The 19,833-nt window shown below is 38.1% G+C and overlaps 1 protein-coding gene across 1 annotated transcript; it reads left to right on the forward strand.

Moving 5' to 3' along the window:
• Nucleotides 1-549: 549 nt before the first annotated feature.
• On the forward strand, nt 550-19,319 carry LOC125729060 (uncharacterized). The gene is made up of 14 exons (XM_049005603.1): nt 550-705; nt 1,313-2,462; nt 2,900-2,929; nt 3,139-3,266; nt 3,980-4,151; nt 5,835-5,885; nt 8,225-8,340; nt 12,220-12,904; nt 13,362-13,523; nt 15,845-15,963; nt 17,472-17,654; nt 18,032-18,203; nt 18,347-18,388; nt 18,483-19,319. The coding sequence occupies exons 2-14, from the start codon at nt 1,329-1,331 to the stop codon at nt 18,579-18,581; spliced, it is 3,093 nt and encodes a 1,030-aa protein (XP_048861560.1). The 5' UTR covers nt 550-705; nt 1,313-1,328; the 3' UTR covers nt 18,582-19,319.
• Nucleotides 19,320-19,833: the final 514 nt, after the last annotated feature.

Below are 19,833 nucleotides of genomic sequence, written 5' to 3' on the forward strand. Positions count from 1 at the left end.
ATTGACCAGTTGATTCAAGCGACAGCAGCGTTAAAGGTATTAAATAGGAAGGGGTAGAACCCATACGTGCGATGGGGCGAGTCTTGGGAACGCTGCACGTTTGCTGGCACTCGCAGGTGTCAAACTAAGTTCTGCAAAAGTGACCTCTACCGGTGATCATGAAAAAGTGTTTTAATTATTATTTCGATTTTTCACATCTACGCGCAAATAAAACGTTAATGATAACATCTTAGCATTACTGAATATTTGTTTTTAATTTACATAATTTAATTTGATATAAATAAAATTAAAGGTTCTGTTTTTTTGTTAATGTCTGCTTCCTGTTAAAGTCCTCAGTAAACAAGTGCAATTCCTAAATACTACCCTACGTGTCCCCGTTATTCAGAAAATAAAACTTATCTTTCGTCAGCAAGCCCCCCACCCCACCGATGGTCTCTAACGGCCACCTCAAGCAAAATTTTCTGCAATCGCCACCAATGTACAAGAAGGCGTCGCTCGAACCCGAAACCATGTTTTTGCGCTGTTCCGCGGCAGCGAGTTTCCATCGGGATGACGTTACTCGGGGCGGTGTCACGTGGGCATGAATCCTCTTCTGCGGAGAGGGTATGAGGAAGACAGGTTAGTTTGCGGCAGCAGGTATAGCCAAAAATACAACTCCTGATGCATTATTATAATCGACAAAACAATAACTTTTTCCGGCCTTAGGTAAGTTTTATTACGTTTACTTGTCTTCATTTAGTCTTAATTGTTATTTTCAACGAAATGTGTAAACTAATTCTCTAAGCACTTTTTGTTACGCAGTGTTTACCTTAACGGACTTTTGTGATACTTATGCGATTTATTCAGATGTATAATGCTGAAAGTTTGATGTAAGACTTTAAGTACGTAACTGTGTTAAATTGTACTGAAAAATTCTCGGTGTAAAAAACGTCTAGTTTTTGAATTCTGTAATAACAATAGATCTGGATCTAGGGCAGATGTGTCTTTGTTTTTGTTTTTGTTTTTAGTCAGTCGTCGATATTACGAATCATGGGTGTGATCCGCTTGCTAATAATAATTAATTTCATACAGCTTTTCCGGAGGGAAGTCGAGGGAATGCTAGAGAACACAGCCAGGCATTAGTAACCACGGCTTGTATAGAACAATAGATAAAGCAAAGAATTTAACTTGATAACTGGAAAAATATTATTGTTATTCACTATAACCTTTTTACCGTTTACACTAAAGAACAGGAGCGTCTGTTAATGATGATAACAGGTATTTTATTTTCTTGCTACTCACATTTTTTCCTCTCTCTCTCTCCAATTGAAAGGTTGAAAGCAATCCTCATGTCTGCCAGTAGTGGATCATCTGCCCACTTTGACCGTATTAGAGAAGTCAGACCCTTCAATGGGGAACCTGGAGCCCTGTATTGCAGAGCTAGTCCTCAGTCTCTAGAAGAGGCGAGAGGGGCTGTGCAGAGATGTGGGACACCTCCACTTCGCCTGGCTCCCTCTCCAGTACACTTACCACTGGCTGCTGAATTTTACCCCAGTGACAGTGATGACAGCCTTGATGCCACAAATGTCAGACCTGTTAAGTCCCTCATTCCTAGTTCTGTGAAAGACTTATTCCGGGGCAGTAAGGGATCCATTTGTGAGTCAAAAAACAATTCCAGAACCAACTTATCTATCCCTGGGTCAAACCAGGGTCAGCACGGCATGTCAGGGGGAAGTGGCACTTCTCAAGAGAAAAAAGAAGGCATTATGGCGCCAATCAGCACCTTCGATGACCATACTGTACACGCCGGCTTGACGTATGAGGAGAGACTGGCACAGTATCGACAAATCCACGGCTACATGAGAACCTGGGCTGGCTTGCTCCGCATCCTGGGCTCCATAGAGCTGCTGCTTGGTGCTGCGGTCTTCGCTTGTGTGTGCGCGTACATATACAAAGATAACGAGTGGTACAACATGTTTGGATACTCGCAGTCTTACAGTGGATACCCAGGAATGGGGATGACTGGCGGGGGCATGGGCAGCATTTCGGGCATGAGTGGTGGCGGTATGGGCGGGACCTACTACACGGGACCCCAGACTCCATTTGTGCTGGTGGTGGCAGGTCTAGCTTGGCTGGTGACAGTGATCCTGCTGGTGCTGGGCATGACCATGTACTACCGCACCGTACTTCTGGACTCAAACTTCTGGCCGCTTACCGAGTTCTTCATCAACCTGATTCTTGCCGTGCTTTACCTGGCTGCGGCTATCGTGTACGTGAGGGACACGCTCCGAGGCGGTCTCTGCTATTACCCCTATTTTAACAACGGCATGACCGGAGGCTTCTGCCGCACCGAAGCAGGCCAGACTGCCGGCATCATCTTTCTCTTTCTAAACACGCTCGTCTATTTGGTCAGCGCCATCGTGTGCATTAAGCTACAGAGGCATGAGGCAGCCCGAATGCGGCGTGAATACTACCAGCGCGAGGTGAGTTTGTGATTTTAGTGAAGGGCAGTAATTAAATGACTTTTTTTTTCTGAGTGGAAATATCTGAGATCTGTCACTGACGGCATCACTTTCAGATTATAATGTTGACCAGTTATAATCTGAATTATTGTGTCGTTAAATAGACTGGGAGTAAAATAAATTAAATTTTATTTAAAATAAATGAAAAAGTTCTGGTTTTCAATTGTTTTTCTTTTTGACCATTTTGTTGCCTTGGAGAAAGGCATTAAAAGTTGCTATATCTTTTAAAAAATAAATTTAACGTTAATGTAGAGGTACTGATTTTTTCTTATTTCATTTTTAGCCTGTCTGTGCTTGTGTTTTCATATACAGTATGTTGTCATTTATCACGTTGCACAGCTTCCATATGAGTGTTTCTCTCCCTGTTTCTGTATTTTAACTTGTGTTTTTCCCCCCAGGTGGCTGCATATTCTGGTCCAAGATCACTGGTAAATATTCTGCTAAATTTCTGTAGTTTTGAAAACGTAACGTACTATAAGTGAAATCTTAAATTTAACTTATAATTAATGGATTTTTAAATGATGCATACATTAGCCCTTATATAATTTTATCAGTATTAAAAGTTTGTTGGATCTTCTGTATTTGTAAACCTTTTTTTCTGCGTATTCACAGTGATATTCCGTGTTTTTTTTTTTAGAAACCGATTTTGATTGACTCAGGAGCTCCAACACAGATTAAGGCCACAAGAATGGAGCCACAGGTGAAAGCTGGCCACGCCCCCTCTTTGCCCTTCCCGAAACCTGTGATCCTGCCAGACTACGTTGAGTGAGTCCACTAACCACATCTGATATAATGTGCATCACACTTAGCCGGCAAGCTGTAAGATTTTGCACGCCAACCCAATTTTACTTCACTTACTATATGAGAAAACAGTTCATGAAACCAAATACCAATGTGTGTGGTTTGCACCCTTATCTTATCAGTTCCCCTGGTTTCTCAGTGCGTTAATCGGTATTAATTGTTTTATATGGACTAATTCTAGAATATATCAATGGGGGGCGAGGGTGTCATTTCCCTTTCATGTCCACTCTGTGCCATGCTGTGACAGCATGGTGCTTGTCATCTACAACAAAATGAAATTCCTGGTAGGGCCCCAATAAAGCATAATAATAATAATAATAATAATAATAATTAATAATTATTATTATTATTATTGTTCTTATTATTACATAACAGATCCTATTGCCACATATTGGCTTTCTGCGAACAGCCACTGGTTTAAACAAGAACAAAGGAATTTTTAAGATATTTTAAGGGACTAGGCATTATAAAGTTAACTACACAACATATAGTGTCCCCAGCATAATTGTACAGATTGTACAGGCTACCTATATCTGCAGGGGTAGTTTTATGTACACAGGTATTTAACATCACTGCAACATAATGTGTGTCATTACTTTCTAATGTTATAAACCCCATAAATTTATCAGAAATTTTATGTAATGGAATTTTGACATAAGATTTTTACCTGCTTGTAGGAAGTATGCCAGCATCCGCAGCGATGTTGAGCGAGATCGCTACAAGGCCGTCTTCAGAGACCAGCATGCAGAGTACAAGGAGCTGCATGCAGAGGTGCAAGCTGTGCTGAAGAGGTTCGACGAGCTGGATCGCGTGATGCGTAATCTACGTCGGCAAACTTCCAGCCAAACGGTCAGGAATGATCCCCCTTATACGAATCTCCTTAAAACTCTCTATAAAGTGCACAGTCAAAGTCATTGTTGCAATTATTACCGCACACAAATTCTTTTGGAACAAATTGGAAAATGACATTGCTGTAGTGATACTATATGTTAATTGACAAGGAGAAATTAAAAATTTTGTTACAGACAGCCAACTGTACAGTATTTATCTATGGGTTCTGCATCCATGGATTCAATCAACCATGGAAAATATTTGGAAAAAATCAACACAAATTCGAGAGAGTTCCAAAATGCAAAACTTGAATTTTCCACATGCCTAGCGCGGCTCTGAGTCTGCAGATGACATCACGTGCATGCAGACCCTGCTATAGCCTCTGCAATCTGAGAGTTTTAAATGAAAGAAAATGTGACGTTGTTGCTGACATGTAGTACCTCGTTTGGCCTACAGTGATTGCATCTGTACTGAACATGTACGCTTTTTATTTTTCTTGTCATTATTTCCTAAATTATACATTACAACAACGATTTACTGGGTATTTTAAATAATCTAGTGATGATTTCAGGTATACGGGAGGATGTGCATAGATTATATGTAAATACTGTGTTGTTTTATATGAGGGAGCATCCAGGGATTTTGGTATCTGCAGGGGTCCTGGAACTGATCCCCCACGAATACCGAGAACTGATTATGCATCTTCCACACCACTCATCCAATACAGGGACGCAAAATGCTCTGAGGAATATTTTCTACAAACTTGAGCCAGCTTGTATTTCATCGTTATAATAACTTCCTTTTTTCCTCTGGAGATACAGCACAACTCAAAATAGACACATGGTCATGTTATTCAGTGAAGTATTTATTGACATAAATTATAAATAATGGATGTATATCCATCTCAATCACACAACAATATTCTAGTCCCTGACAGAAAAACTCAACAGTATCTGAAGCATGTAGCCTAGCCTGTAAAGTTTATTAAACAGAAAAACTTTTTCGATAGAAGCACTGTTTAATGTATGGGGCTCTTTGTCATCCAGAAGTTTGTTTAATTAACTCAGATTTTTTTCTTGTTTATATAGCTGGGTATTTTACTGGAGCAATTTATAAAATATCACCTAAGGCACCGTATAGAGTTTTTTGTTAAAACTAAGGCGTGTCCTACCCACTACATTTTTACTGAGCCCAGTTTTGGCAGAGTGGTGGCTCTGAGGTTAGGGATCTGTGCCAACAATTGGAAGGTTACTGGTTTGAATCCCATGAATGCTATGAGTTATCTTACTTCACTGGGCCCTAGAGCAAGGCCTTTAACCTGCAGGTGCTTCATCCTGGGTATGATGTTACTCTACATCCAGCCCAGCAAGGAGGTCCTAACTTATAGGGAAATTTGGGGGTTGGTGACAGGATTTGCCTTCTAGCTACCAGAAAAAAACTCACACTGGTACATTCGGACTAGTGTGGTGCTGAGGTATCACCTGCCACATGGCTGCACTCAGGTTCTCATCTTTTGGGGTTCATCGTGTGGTGGGTGCAGTAATTATTACCAATTTTCAATGTATTACATTGTCAAACGAAAATAATAAATTGTATGAAACAGAGGAATGAATGGTTGGTTTTATATCTGATATCCTGCATTATACAGCTCTTAAATTTAAATTCCTGATTTGATGACAAAATAATTTTTTTTCCACCCAGGAGCAAGAGCGTTTACACAGGATCCTGCAGGAATATGAAAGAAAGAAAACCGTGAGTTGCAAATAACTTGTATTATTATATTTCTGACTGATGCTTCCTGAAGTAACCCTGGAACTTCTCTAATATTCACACTTCCATATTCTTTCCTTAAATATACAAAAGATTTTTTTTTTCTCTGAAGCAAAAAAAAAAAACAGAATAGAAATGACAAATGGTTAACACACACTAATCTTATCATAACTAAATTTTGTATTACTTTTGCTTGGTTACCACCCACGTGAGATTTTATGTAATGTAGTCAGGAAACTGAATTATTGTCTCATTCTCTGTATATTAGTTGTATATAGTTGATTAAAGGCAAAATTCTTAGAGTAATTGTATAAATTGCTGTTTTTTTTTTGTAAGTTTCCGTAAATTTATTTACAGTACTATTCCCATTTTGTCTTACATCAACTCTGTCCATTGTAGCTTGGTGCAAAAAACATACACTCATGTGACTGTTTTATTAGTTATACCTGGGGTGTGTTCCACGAAGCAGAATTAAGGGAAAGTGACTTATTTCGACAAGTCCGACTCATTTAAGTGGGAGTTCCGTTCCATTAACGTGTCTTAAGTGAATCCCTGCTGAGTACCATGGTAACTTAGGCGAGTGAACAAGTCTGCTCCGGACCAGGTTAACTGTCTCACTTAGTTAAGTGTTCTCTCAAGGAACGTCCGATGTGTGGGAACAGATTCCCAAAAGATCGTTCTGTCAGATGAAATTCCGTGCTCTCACTACTAATATTTATTATATAAATATAATAAAACCTATAAAACTCACGGCTCAGAATTCTAATTAAGTACAAAATAATTAAATTAAAAGCATACCCATATCAAAAATGTCAAACATGAAATACAATGACTGAAACTGAAAAAAATAAATAAATTATGAACAGTAAGATATTTTTATAGGGGCGGCATGGTGGTGCAGTGGTTAGCACTGTTGCCTCACACCTCTGGGACCCGGGTTCGAGTCTCCGCCTGGGTCACATGTCTTTGCATGTTCTCCCCATGTCGTTGTGGGGTTTCCTCCAGGTACTCCGGTTTCCTCCCACAGTCCAAAAACATGCTGAGGCTAATTGGAGTTAATAAATTGCCCATAGGTGTGCATGTGTGAGTGACTGGTGTGTGAGTGTGCCCTGCAATGGGCTGGCCCCCCATCTTGGGTTGTTCCCTGCCTCGTGCCCATTGCTTCCAGGATAGGCTCCGGAACCCCCGCGACCCAGTAGAATAAGTAGTTTGGAAAATGGATGGATGGATATTTTTATATTTTTGTTTAGTCACAGTCTACTTTGAATGTTTATTAATAAAAAACAAGGACAAGATACGGTTATTTGTGCAGAAAATTTCACAGATGCGATTCAAAGTATTTTACGGAGATCAAATAATACAGAATAACATTATACAGTAAGAATGATTTGTTAACTCAACCCTGAAGGTTCCTCATTGCCTATGGGGATCGAACCAGGAACTTTCGCGGTGTAAGTCGACAGCATAAACCACTGTACCGCCATGCCACTGTACTAAGCACTTGTGACATTTACATAACTTACGCATTTAGTCTGTCTGCAATTCTTCACCAAGCCAACTCCCTGGCTGTATATATGGCCACAGTATTGCCTTTTTTAGCGATTACATCTTTGTATTTTTCATACAGCTCCATCAGCAGCGTTTGTTCTGCAGTGGAAAATAAAACACCACTCTCGCTTTACACGCTTTCCGACTCATTTGATCGATCTATCGTTCATCCATTCATTTGGGCTTAAATATCTCAGGTGTGCGCACAATATGCAAGTGACAATATGTAAGTCTGTCTTGTATGAGCCTCGATTAGTTAAAGCTGAACTGCGTTAGTGGAACGATATGGGGCTAAGTTTAGAGATGGGTCTGACTTTTCCAGGCAATTCTGGCTTTCTTTAGCTACTTTCATGGAATACCCCCCTGCTCATTAATGCAGCTAGACTAGTTCACCAAACAGCAATTCATATGGTCACTGAATAAACTGAGCATGTAGACAAGCTCAAGATGTTCACTTACTGGGCTCTTAAGTTTTAAAATGGCTAAGACACGTGATCTAAGCGATTTTGTACTAGGTGGTTGTAATTGCTGGTGTCAGACGTGATTGTTCCAACACCTTAGAAACAACCACCCACTTGGCACATACTAGTATGTAGTGAAGGACGGGATTATGAACAAGAAAACATCCAGTGAATGGCATTTCTGCATGCAAATATGGGTCCTGAGTAGAAAACAACGTAAAGTGGCCACTGAGTGCATTTTCTGTAATCTTGGTGGTATTGTTGCCAATTTAAACTATAATGCAGACACTGAATATGTTTAATCTTTGACAGGATCCCGCCTTTCTTGAGAAGAAGGAACGCTGTACATACCTAAAAGCCAAACTATCCCACATCAAGCAGAAGATCCAGGAGTACGATGACGTTACAGATTGGAAAGATGGATACAAGTAAATGTTTATGAACTGTTGCTTGTGGTTTTATGTTTTTCAAGCACTAATGTACAAATTAATCATTTTATTTATATTTAAAATGGAAGACAAAGCACCATCCACAGCAAAACGGAAATGGGAGAAATGCAGTTTGTTTTTAAATGTTCCTTTTGTTACTCAAACTTCATCCTTCTCCAAAAAAAAAATACTGGCTTAATTTGCAAACAGTTTAAAATTCCTGTTTGCCATGTTTTTAATTTTTTTTCAGGTAGCATTTTTCATTTATGCAGCCAGATTTTGTATGATGCCCTGTTACTGAGTAGGCCCTTGTTTTCAAGAGGGATGCTGGATCAGCACGATGATGCACTTCAATGCAAAACAGCTCAGTGCAAAAGGTCAAGGTTTGTTACTGCCCTTCAAATTAAGGGTTCCAAATGGAGTTTGACTGTTATTGACATTTGTGATTTTTTTATATATATATATATATATATATATATATATATATATATATAGTGTGTGTGTGTGTGTGTGTGTGTGTGTGTGTGTATATATATATATGTATATATGTATATATATGGCACACACACACAAGTTGCATTGCATTATATTCCGTTGCATTTTTTTCTTCTGCTTTTAGCTTTGTGTTTTATTTAGTTTTGTTGTGTTTTACTGTCCTTGCAATTTTAAGCCCTTAAAGTTTTTATAAATATGTAAAGCTAACACTTTTCACATTTGTTTGTATATTTTAGATGCGGTCCTTTTTTTGCACAGTACAATGTTGCTATTTTTAGTTTCTTTTTACATGCTTTCTGACTGTTTCTTAAAGACAAATTATTAAACATGAACTTTTACTCTTTTCTGCTTTTTTTGGCAAATGGACGTGCACCTGTGCCCAAAACAAAAGTTTGCCAATGTGTCTAACTAGAGAAACCTTGAAGTACGTGCATTAGTCTGTTCACATTTTATGTTTACTTAAATCTTTGTACGCCCTTCACTTTAACTTTACAGCCTATGAACAATTACATAAATAATCTTGTAAATAAGCTTCGTCAACTGGCGTGAAATTTCCAATTCGAGAGAATTCTTCGCACGCATTTACACGTATGTAACAGTTTTATCACCCTGTAAATAGACTATAGAGTTTACAAACTATCCCGACGCTTTAATGTAGGTAATTTTATGGATAAAATATTGGAATAAGAAGTGTAGATTTGCCGTAAGATTTCGTGCCTGAGCGTGAGAGTCTGAAATCGTGAGTGTTACGCCAGATGCGTGAGAGCTGGTAAACCCTGAGCTTGTGTGTTTGTATGCATACGGAAAGTTAAGCATAGGGGGGAGACCCGGCACAGGGTGTCTGATCGGGAAACAACGGCGTAGAAGGTTAACTAGCGAGTTTTCTCACGCTCGCTCTGCACTGAGAAATACGCAAATAAAGTGTGATCGCGACGAGCTGGATGTCTGATCAGAGAAGTGAGGGGGCACAACTAAAAGCTTGGTATTATTAATTACAGCCAGTTTCTCAAACGATGGATGTTAGAAAGATACCAGGCGGGACTGGAAGAGATTGCGTGAATAGTACAATATGTGATTTATTTTCTTCTTGCAATGTCAGTAATAAATTTTGTCGGGATAATAAGACTTGTGGTGTCATTTATCAGAGTTCCCCCAGAATGAAGACAAAATAGGATACAAAACTTCCGTTCTTAAAATTAGTCCCACTCGTTGCCTGATAGCTTAGACCATCTCCCATATAAAATACAGAATTTTCACGGCGTATTTTTAATCATGTCCCCTGAAATTAAGGATGTGGGGACCGATACTAAAATATCGATTCCGTCGATTGGAATATTTCAGTTTTGGAATCGTTTGTAACGTTAAAACATAGATTGATTTCGTACCCGATAAACGGCTATACTATTGTGAGCAAGACATGAACTATTACCAGGCAGGAGGGAGAAAGGGGAAAACTTTCAGAGGCCTCTCTCCTATTGGCTAAATGATTAGGGAAGTACATCCTCCCCCATCGGCAAACTTTATCGTCACTGTCGTGTCGGCAACCAGGTATTGGCGATACCAGCTTGGCAATACGATCAAATCGCACTGGAAAGAATGTCAGTGTTACATGGCACAATCCTTCTCTTTATGCACCAAGACTGCGCTCAATTTAATCCCTGAGCTCACCTGACTCTCTACATATTCAAAAGAGTATATCTTCTTAAATCACATTTCAAATGTTGGTCACGGTAGGTTTTGAACAAATAGCTTTAATTAAGATGAATTAGACTGAAAGGCAATGCATACCGCACACACATATGCCTACCCTGAGCTTTGGTATCTCAGTAGTGAGAATTTAAGTCATGATACTATTTACTACTGCTTTCTAGTATGTATAGCACAAAAAAAGAAACAAAGAACTGGAAAAACCAGTTTAACTTTGGCATAGGGTACGTCTTCTTGGAAAAAAAACTTGTAGGTTAACATTGCTTCTATACGAGTTTCATTAGTCGCCAATAGGGAAGTAGCAGCCCTCCGGGCGGAGCCGTACAACCTCGGCGGAAGATCGACTTGTTTAAGGTGTTTACTATTATACTGATAGCTGCATTTCAGCCAGCCTGCGGTACCTTTATTACGCTTGTCGGGTAAGGTTTTTAATTATTATACCTAATCAAATTGAATCTCTTTCCCCACTACATGTAAAACACCGTTAAAATAAGTTTAGATCATAAGCATAATTGGAGGAATTGTAAAGCAAGCACCGTTTATTTTTATTTTGCGTTTCATAACAAATATTAAATCTCTTGTTTAATTACGTTGTTTTAATGGTAGTGAGTGCCTGAATTTCATTGGTAACACTAAATTTGACGGGTCAGAAATAATCAGTAATCACTCAGTTACTAAAGTACAAATTATGAACAAATATAGTCTGCTTGATATAAAGATGCGTCCCGATACATTAATGAGCGAACATGAGATCAGTATTTCACTTGTTGATTCATGATTTGTTCCTTCAGTAATTCACAAAGGTTTAGAGAATTAACAGATATAATAACAAATAGAGTAACTTCTTGATATGAATCATGTCACAGTTCATTAATAATGAATTAACATAAGATCAGTATGTAACTAAAATTTAGTTTGTGCTTAAATAATACATAAGTAATAGTATAATACTATATTATTTCTGCCCCGTCAAGTAAAGTGTTACCATTTTATTAATCATGGTGGTAGGGTGAGTGATTTTTCTCCAAAATAAATTTTTTCATTTTTCCTTTAATAACACAAATTTGTCATTCATCTTTAATATTCTATAAGTAATCAAATGAGCAATTAAAACAGCAGTTTTAATTAAATTATTTTAAACTACTGATTTACTCACTTAAAAAACGCATGTGAATAATGCTTTTGGTATTTTCTGTGTGACTATTTACAATCCATTGTTTGTGTATTAAATAGAACTGTTACCTTTGTAAAATAAGTCAAAGTGTGAAGAAAGTAAGGACTCGAGGATGTCTTCATACAGGAATGGACACCCTCCACCCTATCGCTACGGTGGCAGGCAGTAAGTTTATATATTGAGCTTACATTTTTACCTTATTTTTTTATGCCTGAAGTGCAGTACTGTATAATCCACACACATCTGGACATTTTGAGTATAAATGCAAGATAGTGTTGGAACTTAATTTTTATTGGCTCTGCTTACCAGAGATGGAAAATTCTGGTTCAGAAAGCACAAATGCGGACCAAGGTTTTGTTTCAACCAATCAGTTGAGTATAAAGAGTCACAGAGTACCCACCTGCTTGGTTGAAACAAACACTTGGTCTGGATTTGTACTTTCTGGACCTGGACCTGGACTTTCCACCTCAGTTACTTACTGACGCCCTGTTTCTGTTTCATAGCCATAGCAGCCGCGACATGCCTGGAGACCGAGTGTTGAGCAAACCATCTTTTTCCCACTACCCCGAGGAAGAGTTTTTGCACTTTTACCGTTGGACCTCTCCACCAGGAGTGATAAAGATTGTGTCAATAATTATCATTATTCTCACTGTGGCCATGTTTGCTTGTGTAGCCTCCACCGTAGGCTGGGACTCAGATCTGGAAATGTCAGGGTATGGAGGAATTGGGGCAGGGCTTGGTGGAGGCATGTATGGGGGAAGTTATGGTGGAGGCTATGGTGGAAGCTATGGGAGTAACTATGGCGGAGGCTACAGCGGAGGCTACGGAGGATATGGAATCGGAGGCAACTATGTTAGTCCCCAATCAGCAAATGGATTTATTCTTGCCATCGGAGCCTTCACCTTCCTGATTGTGCTCGTCATCTTCATCATTATGGTGTCACGGCAGAAAATGGCCCGCTCACGCCGGTTTTACCTGGCGGTCATTATAATCAGCGCCATATTGGCCTTCCTCTTGGTCATAGCCACTATCATCTACCTCGTGGCTATCAACCCAACCGCCCAGGTGTCAGGGTCAGTCTATTACAGCCAGGTTGTAGGTCTCTGTTCTCAGTACCAGAGCTCACAGCCCTCTGGAATCTTCATCAATCAATATATGTACCACTACTGTGTGGTGGAACCGCAGGAGGTGAGAACATGTACCATGTGTGCACATTAGGCCGAGCATTTTCTGTATTTTCTAATACAACATTTTCCCATGCTACTTAGATCCAAAATTATCTTGCGCTGAGCATTCTTCTCTTTTGAACATTCCCGTTTTTTTATTTTTATTTTTTGCAAGCACAATCAAGTACAAAAAAAGAAGAGAAGAATCCAACCCATCCCAGGTGTCGCCTTGAAAGAAAAAACAAAATATTGTTAAAGAATTGGTCTCTGCAAATATGAACAAACAGGGGAACATGCCTGTTTTTAATATCTGTAAATCATCTAAAATCTGAGACCCCAATAGTCTTTTTTTCTTTTATTGTTAAATGCTTTCAACTAGGCAATAATTTTGTTTCTTTTTAAAATATACATTTTTATGGACAGAGTCAGATCTTCAAAAGTAGGACGTGCCTATATCCTCTGGTTTTCTTCGGTCCTAGGCCATTGCTGTGGTGCTTGGTTTCCTGGTGACCGTTGGCCTTGTCATCATTGCGATCTTTGCTGCAAGGACACGTCAGAAAATCTGGAGTTATGGGAGGAATATCCTCTGGCACGAAGTGAAGGTGGTCAGTGATGGACTTTCACGTGACCTTGGAGAATGGGTGAGTGCACGAGATTTTATCGTTAGATTTATTAGAGACCTCTTTATTTATGGTCTATATTTTGATTACTGCTAGTTGGTGCTGTTGTTTATTTCAAAGTGGGAATGTTAACTGAAATGTGAACCTCAACACGTGTACTAAAAGCTTTTTGTAGTGCTCACAGAAAGTCTTGGGCACTTGTTTAATTCTTTGACAAGCAATGTTTAACATCTGCACATATCTGACATTTTTTTTTTGACTGATTCATTCAGTTCTGTTATACCATTATACCATTAATTGCAACTGTAGACTTTGGCTCTCAAAGTGATAATAACCACAGATGTTTGGTGTGTTATGTTATTGTAAAGGTATTACTAATTAGAAAGCACCCACGGCGATTGCTTGCCAATTAACTCAGAACGGTTCTTTTAGAACTACAATTTGGATTTCAGTTTATAAATATCTCAAATGAACGCTTTATTTAAAACATTTCCAATGTGATGTACATTTTTTGTAAATAAAGTCATAATTTTCGTTGTAAGATCAACACATTTGCAATATTTTTACTGTCCCAAGACGTTATACTAATATTTCATATGCTTGCATACGATATACTAATTTAGCAGGTGCTTTATTCACAGCGCCATAGAGGTACAATGAGTAGATGTGAAGTATAAATATCTGCAAAAATCAGCATTTGTGGAGAAAATAGTGCACAGATGCTTTGGTCCATCCATCTCTGTGGAACCTGCACTCCTTTCCATGCAGCACAGGGAACAAGTTAGTGGAAACACCCAAGGGTGTATCTCCAATACCGAGAGCGAGAAGATCGTTCTTTTGGTCTTTGCAAGACCGGTCTTGCTAACTTGCTTCCGAAGAACAAATTTGGGGCGCAACGAATCATGGGATTGATCTCATTTGGCAAGGATGTATTGGCAATGTTTTCTTGATATTTGGGGTGGGGAAAGAACAACATCTAGGGATTTTTACTATCCTCTGTACTTATGTTCTTGAGTATTGAAACTGGTCTTTGGCAGTGGAAGATGACATAAAATGGGTACATGAGAACACAGTTATGGTCAAGTACAAGTATTGAGAAACACCCCTAGACAGCAAGCCAGTACATCATAGGTCACATACATATGTGTACTACAGGCAATTTAGAAAAGCCAGTAAGCGTAAATTCATGTATTTATATTGTGGGAGAATCTCTGCTCAACATCAACGCTAAAAACAACTGAGCTACCCTAGATTTACAAAAAAATTGCTTACATAATAGCATATACAACATTCCTATGTTTACGAACTAGCCAGTGGTGGAAAGACATAGCGTTAGACTCCTAGGTGCTGCGTAGTACAGCACTGGTCAACTGAAACTGGAAGCACTGCACCATAACCAAGGATTTGAATATGATCATAGCCTGAATAATCAGATGCAGTGTTATATGTGATCAATTCAAAAGTTTGAGAACAACCCAGCATTCTGGTTAAAAATGGCAACATAGCCAAGAGGAAGTTTCAATAGGTGTTTAACCACAATGCCAATATTTTATGTTTTCATAGCCTGCCACTTTATGGGGGGAGTTTCATGCTCAGTTTCTGGGTGTGGCTTGCAGTAGAAACTTTAAGGATACATATTCAAAATAAGATATCTTTGCCATATAAGCAGTATAAATTAGGTCTTGTTCAGTCAGAAGCTCTACACTTTAGTCCATCAGCTGGCTTATTTTTGTTTATTGCAAAACTCTAAAAACAGTAAAAACATATTGAGCACATTTTGTTGATAGTCAAAATTCCAAGGTAGTCAAAATAACTGAAGAAATTACTAATGTGTATTGCACATGTATAAAATTTTGTAAATATAACGCATGTTAGCAGGTGTGTTTTGTTTTTATATTAAGATGTGAACCTTATGAGAGTTTTTCCTTTTCAGTACTATCTCTGGTATTTGACCTCTGTGGAGATAATGTGGGGAAAGTGGAAACCGGTCAAACTGGGATTTTTGAAATGTTTACTGTACACAGATGTAAAAGGCTGATATAGATAGAACTGGGACAGTCTAGCAAAATACTGGTTGGAACTGTACGTCTTTGTGGAATTATTGGCATCAGTGCAATGTTATCATAACTTTATTTGGTTTAAAGTGTACTGTTCTTTGCTTCAAATGTGTACTTTCAGTACATTTTGTAATTGTCAATTTACTCTGTTTTCATTTCTTGTGTAGTGTGTGTTTTTTTCCACAACATCAGACAGAGAAGTTATAAAAATGCAATTGAAAAGCAGCTATGATTCTGCAGTGAAGGAGGAAAACTGCTTTTGATAACTATTTTACCCCTTTGCAGGTGAACACTGTGTCTGGTGAGCCAGAGCAAATGCTGAATGCATACCCAGATGAAATTCGAGGGAGAGAACTCCTGGAAGATGTGGCCATTGATTATACCAAACCACCATACAGTTCTACGTGAGTCGCATGCACACACATGGCATCTACAGTAATGCATAACTACGCAAGTATTTAACATGCAGGTTTTAAGAATTGAGACAAAAAGAACAAATAATGTAAATGTAAATAATGATCCATCCCCCCCACTTTTGAGGGGAAAAAAAAACAAAGCTTTGATAAGTAGTGTCCCTAAATAGGGTTGAACACCGTGATGTTTGAACCCATAAAACTGCATCGACCATCACAAACTACTCATAGCATATGTTTCCTGCAGGTGGTAATAGCAGTCTGCTCACACGCACACGCATCCCCGTGCCTGTACAGTACATATGTGTTTCCACCGTCTCCCTTAATTAGCATTCAATTAAACGAACAAAACAAATAATAATAATAATTAAAAAAATGGATAAAAATAAAATTAAAGAACTAATAATTTGAAAGCTGCCACAGCAGCAGAATTATAATGAGTATGCAAAATACAAGATTAGTTAGCCGATACATGGCTTAAAAATTTTCCACTTCCTTGTTACCTACAGATTTAAAGAAGGATAAAAAACTCAAACACCGATGTCACTTTCCAAAACATTTTATTCAAAACCATTTATACTTGCTGTATTTGTGACTTTGCACATTCTGCGTGTAATCCGCCACTGCGGGTTTTGGGTCCTGAACAAATTGAGAACTGAGCCGCCTTAAATTGTGCCAGATGCAGTTATAGTCACATAGATCAAAGCGGTATGCAATACAGAAATAAAACCCAACTCAGAAAAACATGAATATCCTGTCAGTGTTCTTTCAAATAGCAAGCAATATAGATAGACGTAAATTCTATACAAGCTTAATCTATACCAAGCCTGTGTTGGATGCAATTGTCAACCTAATTTTCCCATAACTCTGAAAGGCTAATTTGTCACTGCAACAAAGAAAATGACTTCAAATCTGACTTAATGTTAAATTGTTAGAATTAAGCTATAAATCTATGAACATGTCCTCATATAAAATGTAACAGTACAGTATACTGGGACTCAGTAAATTTAAACTTGCAACGAATTGCAGCGACATCTGTTGTTTATGCTATTGTCTAATAGTCCATGTCTGGGCGATTGGCAGTTCCATACCAGACGACGTTGTAACACAGTATGCATGTTGGCCAGTGTCAATCAAAATGTTTAGTATATTGAATCAGGCCAAATACGTAATCAAGCCTGGCTGGATAACCTTAAGAGTTGAGACCTTTTAATTACCGTTTACCCCCCCCCCCCCCCCCCTTCAGAGATCTCTTCTGCTCCCCTGTTGCAAAATATATATAAATTAGTTCAGCTGAGACTTTTATTTTTAATTATTTTAGATGCAATATATATGATTTTCCTTTATAGAAAATAGATTTATTGTGCATCATTGGATCTGATTGAGCTTTTTACTCTGTGTACCAGCACATGCTTCTCCAGAGTTACAATTTGTTCACTTTTTCAGATTTGCTGATGAGATGAGCAGTGGGGTATGTGTTTTGTTTCTGCTATGTTTAGTGAGCCAACGAAGAGCTGGCCATTGTACAGTCCAGGTCCCCACAGTACAGAGTCAGAGGTCACCAGCTCTGTAGGGAAGCCTAATATAAGGTCGCCTGGACACCACGTTGATAGCCTGGATGACACAGACTGTATCACAGGGACTGAGTCTGGGGAGGAACTGGATGACAGTGATTTTCACAGGTAAGACGGTTGGTTATTTAAAAGCGCTTAGGAGGTCTAAGGAAGTAAGTGTGAGGTTCTCATCTTCAGCCATATTTATTTTAGGGGTTAAGCTGAATTTTTGTTCTGGTCAGCAAATAGTACAAATTTATTGATTTTTGATATTTAAAAATTCTGTCTAGAAAATAAAATTAAATTTTGCAGGTCATTCATATCAGTGTGTTATACATAAATGTAGCATTGTGGGATTAACTGAGCAAGGGAATATATATTTTTCATATATTCAGCCCGCCAAAAAGAAGAATGTGCTGGTTTTGTTTATCCAGCATAATTCGTTAAGTTTACTTTGAGTTCCTCACAGGAGCTGATTTCCCCTCCCCTTTGTCTCCTTTTTTTAGTGATTTTCCCACCATTACTAATGGTCAGAAAAGACTGGAATATAAACGGGAATTCGATAGGTACCACAAAGAATACAAGATACTGCAGGAAGAGCTGGATGACGTCAACAAGGGTCTCATGGAGGTAGATCATGAGCTGCATGTCTTGCAGCCGGGCAGTTCACAGTACATGGTGAGTCCTTAGGCCAGTAAGTGCATTTCTAGTATATGTATATGTGTAGGTTTATGGGTAAATTTTATTTTAATGGATACAGTCCCTAAATCTTGTTTATTTAGATTTTATATTCTGTTAATAATCCCTCTCAACTCAAACAGGATGCTATGGATGAATTTAACCGGCTGAAGAATCTGAAGAAGGTCTGTCTGAATTTTCCATAATTTGTTTAAAAGCTAAGTGATATAAGTATTGTATAATGATGTAGAATAATGTGCTTTATTACTCTCTTCTCAGTCTGCAGACTACCAGATGAAGAAGCAGAAATGCAAGTATCTAAAAGCCAAATTGTCTCACATCAAGAGGAAGGTCAATGATTATGATGGGAGAGTATGACCTGGTTCAGTCTTAATCTTTGCTTATCCTCTCTAAGGATTAAGATCTGTTTAATGGCATTTTCAGAGTGCCATCCTTGGAGATACCATAACCCTTTAATATCTCTTTAAGTAAAGTTTTATGGATTTTCCTTTCTAAAAAGAACCATTTTTAAATGTGAGTTTCAGTCACTCATCCACTTAAATTTTATTTGATAATTTCCACTATTGTAAATAGAGGCATACTGTACTTTTTCATAACAGCTATTTTAATAGAAAGATTGTATTAAGCATTGCTGCAAAGACCTTTATAGTAATTTAACTCTGCGTTTTTAAAATCATTGTTTTGTCAGAATATCTGCTATGAGATCTCAAATGCAATTTCCCAAACTTTTGCACAGAATTGAATATGCTGCTGTTTTTATTGTGGTGTTTTCAGCTGCCTTTTTTAGATCGTCTTGTAACTACAACAAGTTTTAAGTTTGAAAAAATGGATGTATATTACTTTTTCAATTTAATTTTTATTTGTGTCAACATTGTTTTGACGTTATAAATGAAGTTTTTCTCATATTTGGGGCTGTGTTACCCTGTTATGCTCATTTGAGGGTTGCCATCTTGAAATAGTGAAAAGATCTGTTTGGATACTTTCTAAAACTTCCTACCACAGAGATAAAAAATAGGTTCTTGCCACTGCTCTTGCATTGTTTTGTACTTTGTAAATATGTCTTTTGTTATTTTCATTAAAAACATTAATCATGAATGTTTATGTATTATTATTCAATACTAAGATACTAGCCTGATTCTTACATTTCCGAAGCTGCTTTAAAGATAGAAATTTTATTGTTGAGAACTAAAACTAGCATATTATAGTGCTATATTCAAACTTCCTATATACAGGGAAAATGTGCAACTTTATATAGCCTCATAGAAATATGTCCACCATTCATGGCAGCAAATAGAACAAGACAGGTTAACACTTGTTAAACCCTGAACTGTGTCCTGCAATCAGGGTTACCAGATTATCCATGTCATTTTGAGCTAGGACAGTATTTGTAAACTATCATTTCAATTAAAAGGACCTGGATTTCACTTAAGCGCCGAGTTCTTACTATGTGCTGATTGGTCAGTCTCCATGTGTCACTAATGTTAATGTGAAATAGATGGATGAGTCTTTCAATAAAGGAATCAAACCAGTCAAAACACAAGAAGACCTTAACTATTTAGTCAAACACAGGAGCCTTTCAGTTTAAAGGCGGTTTGTAAAACCAGAAGCA

The sequence above is a fragment of the Brienomyrus brachyistius genome, unplaced genomic scaffold (assembly GCF_023856365.1).
Source record: "Brienomyrus brachyistius isolate T26 unplaced genomic scaffold, BBRACH_0.4 scaffold455, whole genome shotgun sequence".
Lineage (NCBI taxonomy): Eukaryota > Metazoa > Chordata > Actinopteri > Osteoglossiformes > Mormyridae > Brienomyrus > Brienomyrus brachyistius.

Bases quoted from the DNA above. Each gene is read 5' to 3' on its own strand.
- LOC125729060 (XM_049005603.1), top strand. From the start codon at position 1,329: ATGTCTGCCAGTAGTGGATCATCTGCCCACTTTGACCGTATTAGAGAA. The intron at 8,341-12,219 runs GTAAATGTTTAT...TCTGTTTCATAG, and splicing joins GATTGGAAAGATGGATACAA to CCATAGCAGCCGCGACATGC. The intron at 18,389-18,482 runs GTCTGTCTGAAT...CTCTCTTCTCAG, and splicing joins GGCTGAAGAATCTGAAGAAG to TCTGCAGACTACCAGATGAA.